We start from the raw sequence: 17,055 nt of genomic DNA, 5'->3' as shown, positions 1-17,055 counted from the left end.
CAAGCGCGGATTGCAGTTAGCAAGTGGGGTTGGTTGGCAGAAAAGGGGACAGCAGGTTGCGGATCGTGTGGCTCCTGCTTCCTGTGTCTCCAACCCAGCCGCCAGCAAGAGTATAGTGGTGTGACTTCCCTATCTATGGCTTTGTGGGTGTTCCTTTTTGGCCTCACCAGGTCCTGCGTTCTAATGTGGGGAGCGGGACCAGAGACCCTGCATGACACCTGCATGACACATGCCCAAACTGATTGAATAATAGACCCATAGTCACACATCTCCAGGCTGTATGTCCATGGCATAATTCGGGAATAAATCCCTGGTTTTCTGGGTACTACTTATGTAGGTGTTTGCTGTATTGCATCATAGCTTGCCCCAGCAGTTTCCAAGGTGGCCTCTGAATCCCTGACAGGACGGTTTTGCTGAAAGTGGATCTGGGCGGCAGGGCTTCCTCCCCACAGCTGAGAACTCACTGTTCCAGGCCTGATTGTTCCAAGTCGTGTTACTCCAGGCTTGGGGGCACCAGGGCTGACTCTTCCAGGAATGATAGCTCCAAAATTGGCTGTTCCGGGAGTGGTTGCTCCAAGTCTGGTTATTGTAGGCCTGGTTGCTCCACACTGAAAGGTTTCCAGAAGCGTTCACCAGGCATTCCTGGTGACAGGAAGAGAGGCCCAGGTACTCTGCAGTGACTGAGCCCTTCCGAGTCACACAGTTGTATTTCTGCCAACTCTTACAGTTCATTCTCTGGTTCTGGAACCAGGTCTTAATCTGTTTGTGGTTAAGGTCCAGGATGTTGGGAAGTTCTTGTATCCACCGGAGGCTGAGATATTTCTGTCTCTAAAATCTCTCATTGAGTACACAGAGCAGGGTCTGTGAGAAGACGATTCTGATCTTCTGTTTCTTGACCTGGACCTTCTCTTCCTTCTCCCTTGTGCTTTTCTCTACAGAAGTGGGTAGTCTTAACACTGGATGGGTGGAAGAATCAGGGCTGTTCTGAAAAAGCAGATCCATGGAGGAAGGAAGAGGAGAGACAGTTTCTCTGTGGAGTGTCTTAGCAGATGACCTTTGCAACGGTGCATAATTTTCTTCAGCCCATAAATCTCAGGCACTGATGAAGTTTCCCTAGAATTGGATACTTTGGGGCAAGGCAGGCTTTGGGGGCAAGTGAGATCATACCCCTAAGCTATTTTTTTTTAAACTATAAAGCTAAAGGGAACCTAGGATGAGCACATAGTCAGTCTTTATTGATCCTAGGTACAAATAACATTCAGTGAATCATACTTGAAGAGAGAAAGGGTCAGACATAAAATTTATGGCTCCAAATGTCTACACATACACATGTAAAACATAAGTAATATGCCACATAAACTGAAATTACTACATGGGATGATAAAAATGATCTCCTCAAAATTTGATGGGATGGGTGTGAGAGGACGTATACCTGTGCAAAAAAGAAAACAGATGCCCCACAAGGAGGGTAGAATCTTGTGTGGAGATGGGCACAGAGAGAAACTGGAGCTGCCTCTCGGGGAATTCAGGAGCAGGTGGATGGCAAGGTGTATCTAACTTAGGAAATTCTATAATTCTATAACTATTGGTCTACATGTTCGGGGGGAAAAGAAGTGAGGCATGCATGTTGGTGAGTGGGGTAGAAGCAAATCTGTCAGGGGCCAAAAGTTATTCACATTTGTGAAATTAAAAATTGACAGAACTCTGAAATCTAGCTTGATACTGTTTCTCCGCCACAAGAGAAACTGTAGCAGTCAGGTTTTCCAGGCAGCAGGGTTGTGTGGACTTTGTGGACAGCGGGGTTGTGATCACTCAGAACGAGTGATCACAAACCTGTCCACCCTAAAGATGCAGCTTGTACAGGAACGCATGCGCCATGGACCCCCAGGTAATTCAGAATTGCTACAGGTGTTCACTGGCCCATCCTCCCTTTTCTACATGACCCCGGGAGCAGAAGAAGCCCCACCATCGTTAGAAATCTCAGGCAGTACTTCTGCCCAGGAGCTTCTCATGAAGCTGGCAACCCCCTACTCCTTGTCACAGCGATTGGTCCAGGGTCAGGCACAGGACCATCAGCTGGCCCATCAAAAGAGCCTGCCTTGCGGCAGCCAGTTAGCTCAGTTGGTTAGAGTGTGGTGCTCTTAACAACAAGGTTGCTGGTTTGATCCCCACATGGGCCACTGTGAGTTGTGCCCTCCACAACTAAACTGAAACAACTACTTGACTTGGAGCTGATGGGTCCTGGAAAAACACAGTTAAAATAAAAAGTTTTTTTAAAAAAAGCCTGCCCTTTTTTTAGCACACTGTGGCTAAGCAGGCAGATGTGCATCTGGGGCTGCTGGAAGGTGGTCTTGCCCAGCTCATGGAGAGAGCATGTCCAAAGGATGGAGAAAGGTAAATCAGTGACCAACGTGCCAGAGGCTATGAGCACCAATAAATTCCACCCCACCTTTATGTTTTTATTTTTTGCTTAAACTAATTCAGGATGGGTTTCTGTCACAACTGAAAAATCCTAATACATTCTCTTTTTCCTGTTCCCAATCAGGATGTATATATACTCACAGCCAGGCAATGATCTATGACTCTGCTGGTGTTAATACATTGGGAAAGTTGCACAAATTTTTTTAAAAAGAAAAATTGCCAGGATATCTTTTTCTTAAAAATCCTAGTACATGTGTAACTATATTTGAAAGGTTATAGTTTCCCAAAAATGTTACCTACAAATGAACTCATCTTTGAGGAGATTGAGACTGGGACTTGCTTTAACAATCTTAACTTTCAGATTCCATTCAAGCAGAACTCAATTTGTGTTTGGCTTTATTTAATCTGTCCATGTTATTAATTATCTTCCTGCTCCTCATGAAATTTTAAACTATCAGTTTAGCTGGGCTTTTTGTTTGTTTGTTTGTTTTGGTATTTTTGTAGCTTGTTTTTATTGAAGTATAGTTGGTATACAGTGTTAATTAGGATAAACAATATAGTGATTTGACGTTTTTAATCACTAAGGTTACGGTGTGGTCACCCCACTAATGCTAGTAATCATCTGTCACCGAGCAAACTTATCACAATATTATTGACTATATTCCCGTTCACCTTTTTCATCCACCTCCAACACTCTCCACTCTGGTAACCATCTCTTTGGTCTCTGTTTCTAAGAGTCTGTTTGCGTTTTCTCTTGTTTGTTCATTTGGTTTTGGTTTTTTGTTTTTTTTACATTCCACATATAAGTGAAACCATACAGTATTTGTTTTTCTCTATCTGACTTATTTCTCTTAGCATAATTCATTCTAGGTCCATCCATGTTGTTACAAATGGCAAGATTTCATTCTTTTTTATTGCTGTGTAATGTTCCATTGTATGTATATACCATATCTTCTTTATCCAGTCACCTATCAATGGACACCCAGATTGCTTCCATATCTTGGCTATTGTAAATAATGCTGCAGTGAACATAGGGGTGCATATATATTTTCAAATTAGTGTTTTTGTTTTCTTCGGATAGTCAGAAGTGGAATTCCTGGGTCATATGTTAGATCCATTTTTATTTTTTTGAGGAATCTCCATACACTTTTCCATAGTGGCTGCATCCATTTTCAGTCCCTATGGGACAAACAGTGCACAAGGGTTCCCTTTTTTCCACGTCCTCGCCAACACTTGTTCTTTGTTGACCTTTAGATAATAGTTCTTCTGGTTGGCATGAGGTGATATCTCATTGTGGTTTTGATTTGCGTTTCCCTGATTCTTAGTGATGTTGAGCATCTTTTTATAAATCTATTGTCCATTTGTATGTCTTCTTTGGAGAAATGTCTCTTCATGTTCTCTGCCCATTTTTTGATCAGATTGTTTATTTTTTGTTATTGAGTTGTATGAGTTTCTTATATATTTTGGACATCAATCCCTTATTGGATACATCATTTAATGTGAATATATTCTCCCTTGTAGTAGGCTTTGTTTTGTTGATGGTTTCCTTCCCTGTGCAGAAGCTTTTTAGTCTGATGAAGTCCCATGTATTATTTTATTCCCTTTTATCAACTTAATTTTTAATTAAACTAATTCCTTAAGTGCAAAAACCAGCTGAAATGCTTCAGCATTCTTTCATAATGCTAGTTTTAATGCAGAGTATGCCACAGATCTGCTATCCCCTTTTCAAACTTCTACTAAATGTGACTAAAACAGACAAATCATATAACGCTCATCTGTATCTGCAGACTTTTTCCTGTTTATCTAATCCTTTCCTTATTCTTTATAGGCTTGTCAGGTTTTAAGAAATACAGAAACATCTTGAAATATTTCTGACATCAAATAAAAGAAACCCACTTCCATTTGACATTGTAAGATTCTTTTCTACTGTCAGGAAAGATGTGCATGTCTCATTTTCACTTTGTGTACAACTGTGAAATACAATAACTATAAAGAATCTGCTAAGCAAATAACTGACTGAGTCCCCATTATGTAGTAGTAAGCGGCACTATTTTTATTTAAGGAACAAAATATTTTTATGTTGATCATTTTTTTTCTCCCTGTCTTCTGCCTCCCCCCCACCCCACTCCAGTTCAAGCCGTTGTTTCTCAGTCTAGCTGTGTAGGACACAGCTCCCTGGCCCATTACGAGCACGGCACTCCAACCACCTGAGCCACTGGGCTGGCTCTATGTTGACCATTTTAATGTCTCTTTCTTCAAACATTATCTACCTTCTGACTTTCAAAAATTATATTTTGAAAAATTATAAAAGAAATGGAAATAAGAGAAAGAAAGTAAATAAGCACCCTTAACCACAGTATATTAGCATAGCCACTAAAAGCATTTTGGTGCATTTCCTGTTTTTTATATTCTCAACTTTTTGTACATTACTTTATTCATAATATACATATCAATCTGTAGCCTGCATTTTCACTAGATTTTAGATCATAAACTTTTTTATAATTTTAACAATTGTTTTAATGGCATGCTGTAAAATATTCTTTGAGTAGATATGTAATATATTTTTTAATCCTTTCTTTTTTTGTTGGATATTAAATTGTGACTGTTGCTATCATGCTATAAAGAATCCCTTGATGATATCTTTGTATAGATGAATATTTCTGTATATAAGATTATTACTTTAGCTGGGTTTTTTCCAAATGGAATTAGTGGGCTAAAAGATAGCAACAGTTTCTATAGCTCAATACATCCTGCCAAACTGCTTTTCAAGGGGTTGTATTAGTGTATATTCCCACCAGCAATAGACAAAGAAAGTACTGAGTCTCTACAATCCACATGCCAAGTAGATATTGAGGAAAAAGTAAGTTAGAAAAATAAAATATTCCTTACTCCTCTTTATCTTAATAGGAGTATTAAATAACGTCATCAGTGGCCTCTATGTGTTCAAAGAAGTTGTGCAGAATATCTGATATCCTTAATGCCCGCATTTTGAAACATATTCTGGAGGGAACAAAATTCATGCAATTTTTTTGGTAGGTCAAGATATTTATTTGGGTCATTTATAAAAGCAGTTAAATCAACTAAAGGGAGGAGTGAAGGGGAGGATAACTCACGAATGACAAGTTTTACTTTGTTCAATTTGCTTGCATAAGAATGACTAGAATTTGGTCCAGTTCCCTGAGGAAACTGGACCTTTGAGTTTTGGGATTTGTGGGGCTTGGTCATTATTATTAAGGTGCTAAGCAGAATGGTGGCTGGTAGAAGTTTCCAATACAGTTTTATTCTGTGGGTACAAAAAGGCCCTTTTTACTTATGGTAGAACATGTCTTCTGGCTTCTATCCCAAAATACTCGCATAAATACTCTCCTACTCACAGTCTTTCCTACAGACAAAATAATTCTGCTGATCCATAATCAATTGTCATGATTTCAACAATAACTGAAATAGCCAATAAGTATACAACCTTACATCGGTAACCTGAAGATTAAAAACTGTTTTGCAACCATACAAATCCCTTATCAACTGCTTCTCCTGAGAGCCACCTACACGTTGGGGACAAAATGTAATTCACTAACTGAATCCCAGACACAAACAAGAAGGCTGTGTTTCTTTAACAAATGAAGACGGCTTCTGTTGCCTTCAGGTACATAAGATCCTAGAGGATTTTCAAATTCAAATTTAATGTATTTTTTACAACTAAAGAGTCATGTAGTAATCTGCTATGCCTTCACATGGTCATCTCATTTTTTAATAGGCGGCTCCTGGAAAGTTTATGAATAAATGATTAACACATTTCAATGAGCTAGTTTTCACAGATGATGGAAAGATAGGAGGAAGAGATGTGCACCTGTATGTATCCATCTTTTATAACCTGTCTCGTTCTCAAAAGGGTTTAAAGTGATTGAATGTCTATAGGTCGTACTATGTTGCAGCAGATCCACAGATCAGATTTCTGGTGATCGTAGGTGTCATGTATACCAACAATGAGACAACCTGTCCTAAGTCAATAGCGCTCAAATGACACCGCGACCTTACCATGCAATTATACACAAGACACATCTTGGAAGAATTTGTTTGTTTGTTTTAATCAAAATGCCAAATAAGTGGAAGAAAATTAAAGTGAACATCACATCTCTGGAGGGAATTTTTTAAGTGGTGGGATAAATACAAAAGGAAAAGATACATGGATTTCATTCAACACGTTTTCTTAGCACTGTACTCGGTGCCGGGCAGTGATGAATAAGACAGTCCCTTCTTTCACGGGATTTACACTCCAGAAGATGACAAACTCTCTAATTTGACAACATAAACTTTTTACAGTTTAGACTTCTGTATACATAAAAACACAAAAGTGAAAGGCAAAATTCCGGAAAAACTTCAGCAAATACAAGTGTTACTATTGCTTCACTAAAGAGTTTATACAAATCAACAAAAAAGAATGTTAAAACTCTACCCAATGGCTAACTGGGTAAAGAGTGACCAGAAAGTATGCAGGAAGGACCCCAAGTAACTGATTAACAAATAATTAAAAAGTGTAATCTCAGCTCTTACATTAAATTAAAATAATGAGATAGCATTTTAGTACTATGAAATACACAAATAGTTTTTAAAATAACAATATACATGATTTACACAGATTTCATGAGATGGGCACTGTTTTGACTGCTAGTGGAGATATAAATTAATGTAATACTTTTTAAAAAGGTTTGGCAATATAATCTCTACTCTGGTAAATCCCATTTGTGATAATCCATAAAAAATGATTCCCAAATCTAGAAAAGACTGCATTTTCTTATCATAGCGTTAACCTTACGATCTGAGTATTCAGTATGTGTCCTTGCATAACAAAGTTGTGAATGTAAACAGAAGTTGTCATAACACAAAAGAATTCTCCAATGAGTTGACCACTTATAAAATTATATCCTATTCAAGTATCTCTTCCTGCTTAGCACTGGCATCTATCAGTGGAGACAGGCCAGTGTCTTTGGGAGTCAGTTTCTCTCCCTCATTTCAAATGATACTCAATAATACATTGCAAATAAAAAGTAAGGTCCACTTTAAAGTGAAAATGAAAATTTTACCGAAAAATACAAGATTTCATGAAGTTGATAAACATGGTGGAAAAGTGCTCGAATCGTGGGTAAAGTCCTTGATTGACCAATGATAATCCAACAGTTAGATTAATTAACAACCAATAAGGGAAGATGGACAAGGATTTGTGACATTAATGGCACTTCAGTAAAGAACGATTTACAATATCAAAGGAGATGCCCTTGGGAAAACTGATGAAGCTTCAAGTATTTTTTCTAAAATTTGTCCTCTGTGATTTCATTAGAATGTCAAAACATTGTAAAAAAAATACTAAAATCAACACAATTTCCTTTCTTAATCTAAGAATTCATGCATAGTTGCAATTATAAGATATTTTCATAATTTGTAGTTTAGTTTTTTAAAATAAAGTCCAGATTGAACTTTATAGACTATTTTGAAATTTTGATCCTGTTTACAGTGTATTCACCTTAATAGGTCTTTTTTGTGGGTCAAGTTATACATGGATAATGAAGATTCCTGTATATGGAATAACTGAAAACAATATTAACCATCAACAGGGTAATTGGTGACTAAATTATGAGGTAATGACTTGATTTTTTTAACCAGTAAAAATAAAGTTTGAAAGGATTTCTAATAACATGAAAGTGAAACATATGATATGCTAAGTGAAAAAAAGATAGGATATAAAATTATAGAGTACCATGACCATGATTATATTTTTAAAACGGAGAAAAAAAAGGAAAACTAACATTATTGGTTGTATATGAGTGATGAGAAATTTTAAAAATATAATTTTTTAATATTTTCCAATCTTTCTATAATTTTATTCATTTATTTTTACTCTAACTGTAACATTTTTAATATGGTTTACTTAAATTTTAAGACATTTTATTAAATTTATAGAGATATATAGTTTTAAAAATCAATTGGAACCAAAAGCCTTATAATGAAAAACAGAAGTCTTTGGTCTCACCTCTCTCTAGTTTTATCTCCAAGACAATTGTTTTTCGGTTTTTGTTTTTAAGAGCATATAACATGCAGCATAGAATGGTGAATATAGTGTTTCACTAAAATAACACTATACTGATTCATTTACACAACTGGTACTCTTAGAAACATCTTTTACACATGTTTTAGGCGCACATGTCATTGAGTAGGCTCTAAAAAGCCTTAAACAACAGTTTGTAACTCTTAGGTGCTCTTCTGGCAATTATCTTGTTATTACCAGAGAGTATGTTCAAATTGTTATTTCTTAGTTAATATTTTAGAAATTATCTATTGATGGCTTCTTGGAATAAATGAAGAAATGTCTCTCTTGTTCTATCCACTGCTCCTCTTTTCTCATCCAATCAAAGCAGCATTTTAAATCATTAACCAATGTTTACTAAATAACTATTATTCTTTGCAGAACCAAGTTACATAGCACAATTTTTTATCTTGTACAGTCTTTTGTTTTACCTGGAGTTAATTAGTGCCTTTTTCTTCACTTGCACATTTTACTATACATATATTCTTAATTTTCCCCTCATTACATCAGCGGCCCTGAGTCCCTTTTTCTTTAGAAACATTCCTTCTGGAGTGCTTTAATTCTTTCTGCATGTGGATTTGTTTCTCTCAGCCTGCTGCACAGTTTTCCACATGGGACATCTGTTCACTACTGTCCTAGGTTGGATCCACTTTCTCCTAGATCCCATGCCTTCCTCTTTCTGGGTTTACTTCTTTGTTTTACTACATTTTATCACCAGTGGTATCTTTAAAAAGGACATTTGGGAGGTAGTTTTTATGAGTTTTGCATGTTTGTAAATGTCTTTATTTTGTCTCCACAATTGATTGACAGTTTGGCTGAACATAGAATTAATTCGAAGTTGAAAATAATTTTTCCCTTTTGCTTTCTCTGTGGATACTAATTGGATTTTTTTTAAAAAAAATATTCTCCCTCTATTCCCTGCACTCTGTGGTTAACCGGATTTCCATCCTCCTGTCTGTCTACCTCCATCTCTCATTCATGCTAGAGGCTTTTCTCATTTGCCTGGTAGAAGCTCAGGGATGTGGCTGGGATGTGTAGAGATCAGGCAACTGAATAATGAGCCCGTGTTTCTCCTGGGTTTCCCTAAATGTCAGAATGCGGTTCACTTTCCTCTGGGCTCACTGAGTTTTTCCAGAGGGCAAATTTCACCTAATCTTTTGCCTGCAGGGCAAATATCCAAAGGCCAACATTCCACATGAGGAAAGGAAAGGGGACCTCTAGATCCAAATCACTGTGTACGTACAGTTTCAGTTAATTCTCTGGTGTTGCGCCCTAAGTCTCACCTTACCTTCCCTCCGAGTCCCGAGCTGCCCTGTGGTTCTAAGGGACAAAACAGGCTCCCATCTTTTCTGTATCGCCTCTGTCTGCTTTTCAGCCTGTGGCTTTCTCTACTCTCTGTCATCCAAAACTTGCTGAAATCTCGTTTGCCGATGTTTTCCTTTTTTTCTATGTGGATTTATTTATCCTTTTACTACCATTTTATTGGGATTTGAGAGTAAGAGGAGATTGGCAAATTTGCCATATTAAGCAGGAAAATCATGTATTACTTTTAGAATAGAAAATACGAACTTTAAATTCAAGTAACTATTGTGACCATAATTACACAAAACAAGGATATTCAAGTTGCACAATGTCAGTTTATCCCACAAAAACAAGAACTCCATCCATTTAACATTCATTCTTGTAGATTTTCTCTGAAACTATGCTACTTCACATTTATGTCAAAATGGGATCCTCTCATAAGAACCAACTGACTTATCCATTTTACAAGAAAAACATCTGTGAAAATTCCCAGCATAGCAATTCTTTGTAAATTTTATCTTTCCTTATTTTGCAGATGCTTTTATGGAATTATCTTAGGGCTCACGTCTAAAAATATACCACACGTGTTTTGTGCACAGAATGAACAGTTTAAATATAAATGTCTAAAAGTGGGAACCCCTCCTCACATTTTTTCCTCTTCTCAGTTCCTTTATCCCAGGTACTCTAATTCTTATTGACTCATCTATATTCCTGGGAGCTTGGTGGGGGAGGGAAGAGAATCTAAGTCACTAATACCTTAGTATAAATTGGATCAATATATTTCTCCTTCTAGGAGATTTGCATTTAAAAGAGGACATGTAAAAAGGAGAAACTGCCCCTCCGCCCCCCCAAAAAAAGATTTTTCAAAATGGACACAACGTGTCATGTCTCAGCTCTTAGACTTTCATATCAAAATCCCTACTGTCACTAATAAAAAAAAAATCCCTACTGTGGAGTTTCAGACATTGCTGCTGTGAGTAGGGGAAATATAAAGACAAATTTCTCTTCTGGGCCCCTCAAATAACGAACGCCTCGTGGAATAGCCCTTGGATCCAAAAGCTGAGAAGCCAGCTCGCACATTCGTTTCTTTGACTTTTGCTTAGGATATGGGCTCTGAAGTGACAGGTACGGGTGTTCCTTTCCTCATCCAAGCCTTTTCTTTACTCCTGTCTTGAATGCCTTCCTCCATGGAATCGGCACTTGCTGGGAAGCTTACAAGTGGGTGTACCAGAAAGTTTGGAGGTGGCTATTGGGAGGAAGAAGGTACATGTGCTTCTATCAACAGCTAATATTAAATTTCAGTCATCAGAGTCTAATTTTGGGTGCCCTGTTTCAAGTTATGCATGCTAAGCCATTTGGTCCCACACCAGTCAGACACAGGCTTTGTGAACCTTAGACTTTTGTTTAATCTATGTAATTTTGTGTGTGCTGGAATGCGTACTTGTTGGTTGGGTTATTGAATTTAGAGTGTTCCTGCCCTTCAGGAAGGCAGAGAGAACACTGATAAAAGGTCTCATCTGCCTTAGAACGCCCACCTGTGGGCCTCACACACAGCCATCCAAAGAAGATTTGTAGAAGAGATGAAAGAACTTCTGTTGAAGTCAGCTAGACTCAGTTGAGCCCAACGTTTTACAAAGAGGCTTTGTTGAGAAAAGACTGGAAGTTCCTCCACCCTAAATGTATCCCAGGGAAAAAGATATAGCCAGTTAAGAAAAGCCAGGGTACAAGGTTCCCAGGGGAGCCTAAGCTACATGCATCTATTGTAAGGATCTGAAATGATCAGGACCTAACAGACAGGCTGGCAGGTGGACCTTCCAGGAGAGACAAGCCTCCTGCACATAGACTCATCCTACTGCAAAGAAGGTCAGGCAGGCCAGTCTTACCCCACAAACAAACCTCCATCGTCAGTTGTGACTGCAGAGACAATGGAAGGTTTGCCACTTGAATTTGACCCCAGATCAGCTCCCCAGATCAGCTCGAAACGTACAAAGACGTTAAGCAAGTCACTTGACCATGCTTGATTACTAAGCCGCGCAGCTTCAAGCCCAGGTTTTGAGGTCACCACAGACTGGGTTAAAGTCCTGGCCCTACCTCTGAATAACTGTGCGACCTCAGGCAATTAACTTCTATTTCCCGACCTAGCAAATAGAGACAAGAAATACCTCCCCATCAAGTCTCTGTGAGGAGTCAATGAAACCGGGTAAGTCTGTCACTGAGTACTGCACCTGGCACCAGAAAACACTCAATGAGTGACGGTCAGCATTATCATCAAAGCCAACCGAATTGTAGTAGCAGTAACTTGATAAAGTTTCTTCCCGTTCTAAGAGTCCTTCACAGTTCTGTGACTGTGATGGTAATTTCTAGAACCATTAAACTGAATGATAAAATCAATCAAATGAGTTTTTCACATAAAGGCTGAATGGCATGTGATAATGGCCTAAGGATAAAAGCATTTATCTCAAGAAGATTTGAGATAATGTTCTAGCAAGCATCATTTCTTTACCGGACTCACACTGCGTACCACCATCTCCCACTGCTGGGGACAAAGGACTTTGCTCTCTGCGCGGTGCAGATTTGTGGATCTAAACCAAACCCATAAGTCTGCTCTGGGAATGCATGTTTAGGAAAAACATGAATCACAGCCCTGGGCTATTTCTTCATCTTGGAACATTTTCCACGAAAGTATTCTTTTCATTTTGTTGAAGGACAGGATGTTCTAAATCAATGAATCACTTTTATTTATAAAATGGAATGGATGAGGTGACATCAGTGAAAATGGCGGACTAAGAATCTCAAAAAATCTTCTCCACAGAAACAATGAGAACAAAAGGCAAAATTTGTCAGAATCAATTGCCTTGTGCTGTTTCCCATCCCAGGCTGCCTATTGTGCAGGATGCCTGACATGAACTAACAGTTAATTATTTTTCATTGAATCTCTCTTTACTAAGAATAAACAAATCCTTGTTAATGCATGGCATTCATTTAAAGCTTGTGTTTTAAAGGAAATACAGTATCATCCAATGGGGGAAAAAACCGTTGTCTTGATTGCTTGCTGCTATAGCCAACTGTACAATTTATTTATCTCCATTCTTCCCTTGTCAAATAAAATAGGCATAGTGTCTCCTGCCCTGAGCACATACACACCTGTATACACACACCTGTACACACAAGTCAACAGAAGCGTCAACAGCCAACAGAGATAACATGCTTTTGGAAGATGTGAAGCAGTTTGGAGGGACGGTACCTGATATGGCAGGGGCAGGAAGCTGAAGGCTAATTGTCTGAGGAGGGCCTGCCAATGACAAGCAAGCTGAGTTGCTCCACAGACCCCAAGAAACGCTCAGGGAGTTTTAGATATCAGGAACCTGTGAGATGGGCGTGAGGGTGGGCTGAAAGCAGGAGGATTCATGGAACGTCTTTTCCCCATGTCTCCACCTCACCCCCAGAAGTTAAGTAGCACCTCATCCCACCTCCCTGTAGGAGACAGAGGGTTTCGTTTCTGGGGAGACAGCACCAAAGATCTGGACTCAGGAGCTGCAGGGACGGTGAGGTCAGGGGCTTTTACTGAAGACAGGAATTAAGTGAACTTCTACCTTACAAATGGTGAGGCCCCCAGCGCCTTCCCCCACTCAGTTCCCACAACACTGGCAACTGGCTTATACCCCAGGCAGGAGGCTGAGGAATCATTTTTAAGCAACTGACAGGTTCAAGAGAGAAGATCTACAGATACAAACATTTATCTGTAAAAAAGGAAAAGCCGGGTCCTCATCCCATCCATCTACTGTGAAATCCACCTGGAAATAACCCCACCTGTGTTAGTTTCCTGTGGCTGCTATAACAAACTACCATACATTTGGTGGCTTAAAACAGCAAAATTCTATTCTTTCACAGTTCTGGAGGCCGGAAGTCCAACATCAGTATCATTGGGCCAAAATGAAGGTGTCGGCAGGGCCATGCTCCCTCTGGAGGCCCCAGGGATGAATCCGTTCCCTGCCTCTTCCAGCTTCTGGTGGCGGCTGCCTTCCTTGGCCTGTGGCCACCCCTCCAATCTCTGCCTCTGGTCATATTGACTTCTCCTCCTTTCTCCAATTCAAGTTGTTGTCCTTTCAATCTTAGTTGTGGAGGGCGCAGCTGAGCTCCAGGTATGTTGCTGTTGCTAGTTGCAGGGGGCGCAGCCCACCATCCCTTGCGGGACTAGAGGAGTTGAACCGGCAACCTTGTGGTTGAGAGCCCACTGGCCCATGTGGGAATCGAACCGGCAGCCTTCAGAGTTAGGAGCATGGAGCTCTAACCACCTGAGCGACTGGGCCGGCCCCCTTCCTCCTTTCTCAAATCTCCCTCTGGACACTTGTGATTGCATTTAGGGCCCACTGGTAAATCTAGGATAATTTCTCTATCTCAAGGTCCTTAACATGATCACATCTGCAAAGTTTCTGCCATATAAGGTAACATTCATAGCCTCTGCGGATTAGGATATAGACACATCTTTGGGGGCCATCACTTAGGCCACCACACCACCCACATACAGAAAGTTTTAAATCAGCCTTTTAGTTTCTCACACTTAAGTGTTAGTCACATCAAAACTTTTTCACCTTCATTGGCTGGCTGAATTTCTTGTTTTATGAATTGTCCATTCGTAGCCTTTATCTGTTTTACTTTCTATTGATGTTTTTTCTATAGATTAAGAGAATTTTAGACAAGGCCATTGAGCCTTAATCTGCCGTGTAAGCTGCAAATACTCTAATTTGTATTTGCCTATTAACTTGTTTACAGTTTGTTTTCTAATATATACAAAAGTATTTTAATGTAATCAAATCTAATACTTCCATTCTTTTGCAATTGCTATTGCTATTATCTCAGAAAATCTGCCTTATCCTAGATATCCTATTAGATATGTGCTAATATATTTTCTCCTAGTTTTATAGTTGCAAAAGTATTTAATTCTTTATATGGAATTTATTTTAATGTGTGGTATGAGGAATCCAACTTAATTTTTCCAAGTCATTTAACAATTGTCTAGCACAAAATATCTCTTGCTTTCCCTACTGATTTATCACACCATCTTTATCAAATATTTAAATCTTATATATTCTAAGGTCTGTTTCTGAGCTCCGTTCATTATCTTAATTCCTCTTTCAGATGTTCGCTGGATGTCTTTTTTCCCCTCTGAGTTTCTAGTTACAAATAAATAACTATAGTTCATCAAACCAACCCAACATAATTTCATATTTCCTCATTCTTTCTAAATGTTTATATAATTATTTTTTTGGCATCCTATTGGTCACTTACCTAAAATAGTTCATTTTTATCGTAACACATGTACATGTATTTGGAAAGTTTTAGAAACAGGAAATCATTTTCACATTTCTGTGAAAGATCCTGGAGCCACTTTTCATTTTTGTTGTTAATATAATGATTTATTTAATATCTCTGATGATTTTACTCATTAGTTAACAAATATTCAGTGCCAGCCATGTTTCTAGGTGCTAGGTATACATGACAAAAACAGACAAAATCCCTACATTCATGAAGCTTATATTCTAATAGGGGAGACAGATAAAAACAGGATCGGTAAAACTTTAAAATGTAGTGACTGCATTAGATAGTGATGAGTGCTATGGAGAAAAATCAAGGAAGTGGGGGACAGGAAATTCTGAACAGGTGACTAGGGATGACCTCATTGAGAGGGTGGCATGAGTCCAGACCTAAAGAAAGTAAAGGAACCTTTACTTTTCATGTATAAATTGACACAAATGGGTAACTTACATTGAAATCCCTAGCTTAACTTCAGATATACTCTAAGTGTATTTTAAGTTAATTACATAGTCATTCATTGCTTATGTACTACAATGAGAAACACGTTAATCCCAATATAGCAATACAAATCATTGCATATTTTAAACATCACATTCATTATAAGTTAATTGTCTTACACTTACAGGAGTGAAGTAGCCAGTTGGAAATCTTTGTACTGTTGAACGAAATACAAAACTCCTATATTAAAAAAAAAAAAAAAAAAAGATATAATTTTCTAAATTTATTTTTTTATGGGAGGATTTTTGTCAATTTAGTCCCTATCTCTCATTAAATACTTTTAAGTGTGATGGGCATTAGTGAGGTTTAAAAGCAATTGGTATAGGTTGTTAAGTATGTAAATAGAAAGACATGGGGGAAATTATTAAAAGCAATTTAATAAGTATATAATTACCTGGAAGCGTACTTGGGAACTGGTACAGGGAGTAGATCATAATGCCCAGGTGTAAGTCTAATTGACTATACGTAATGGACAAAGGACACAAATAACAAATTAATACAGGTCTTAAATTCATCTCATTTTATTATGTCATTCACAATCCTTTATTTTATGATCATACATTATATCATCTATTCTCTATTTTAATAGTGAAAAAGGTACACTTTCAAAGGTGGAGCTTCAAAACATTCCACAGATATTCACTTTTCATGGTGAATTTTATGACCGGATGCCTGAGACGATGTGTTGAAAAATGCTGTACAATTGATCGAATTTTAAATTTACTAGATTCAACAAATCAATACAACCATCATTTAGTGAGCCAGCTCTGTGCATAAAGAACAATGATAGATGTGGTGGGGAATACAATGGTAAGAGAGATATGGTCCCTGACCAGCAGGAGTAAGAAGGCAAATACATAAACAATTCTAATATAAAACAATATAATCAATGCTAAAAGACAGACTGGAGATTAGAGAGGCAGGGAGAGATTAAATGGGTGGCCCACAGCTAACATCCCATATAATCAATAGTGAAAAGCTGAAAGCTTTTCCTCTAAGATTAGGAGGAGGACAAATGTGCCCACTCTCTCCATTCCTATTCAGCATAGTACTGGAAGTCATAGCCAGAGTAACTGGCAAGAAAAAGAAAGGCATCCAAATTGGAAAAGAAGAAATAAAATTATCCCTGTTTGCAGATGACATGACATTATATATTAAAAACCCTAAAGATTCCACAAAAAAACTATTAGAACTAATCAATAAATCAGCAAAGTTGCATAATACAAAAACAACATACAAAAATCAGTTAAGTTTCTATACATTAACAATGAACTACCTGAAAAAGAAATTAAGAAAACAATCTCATTTACAATACTATCAAAAACAATAAAATACTTAGGAATAAATTTAACTAAGAAGGTGAAAGAGCTGTACACTGAAAACTATAAGAAAGAAATTGAAGAGGACACACATAAATGGAAAGATATTCCATGTTCATG

At 38.1% G+C, this 17,055-nt stretch overlaps 1 protein-coding gene across 1 annotated transcript in view; it reads right to left on the bottom strand.

The window, feature by feature from the left end:
* The window catches only part of STPG4 (sperm-tail PG-rich repeat containing 4), a 42,788-nt gene that overhangs the window by 13,636 nt on the left and 12,097 nt on the right, over positions 1-17,055 (bottom strand). Inside the window, exons 4-5 of the mRNA XM_033125649.1 lie at positions 16,011-16,075; positions 15,742-15,796 (exon numbers count right to left, since the gene is read on the bottom strand). Of these exons, the coding sequence (XP_032981540.1) occupies positions 15,742-15,796; positions 16,011-16,075 (120 nt within the window). The remainder of the gene's footprint in view (positions 1-15,741; positions 15,797-16,010; positions 16,076-17,055) is intronic.

This window comes from Rhinolophus ferrumequinum, chromosome 13, assembly GCF_004115265.2.
Source record: "Rhinolophus ferrumequinum isolate MPI-CBG mRhiFer1 chromosome 13, mRhiFer1_v1.p, whole genome shotgun sequence".
Lineage (NCBI taxonomy): Eukaryota > Metazoa > Chordata > Mammalia > Chiroptera > Rhinolophidae > Rhinolophus > Rhinolophus ferrumequinum.
The sequence above is the reverse complement of the archived record's forward strand: the minus strand, read 5'-3'. Positions and strand labels throughout refer to the sequence as shown.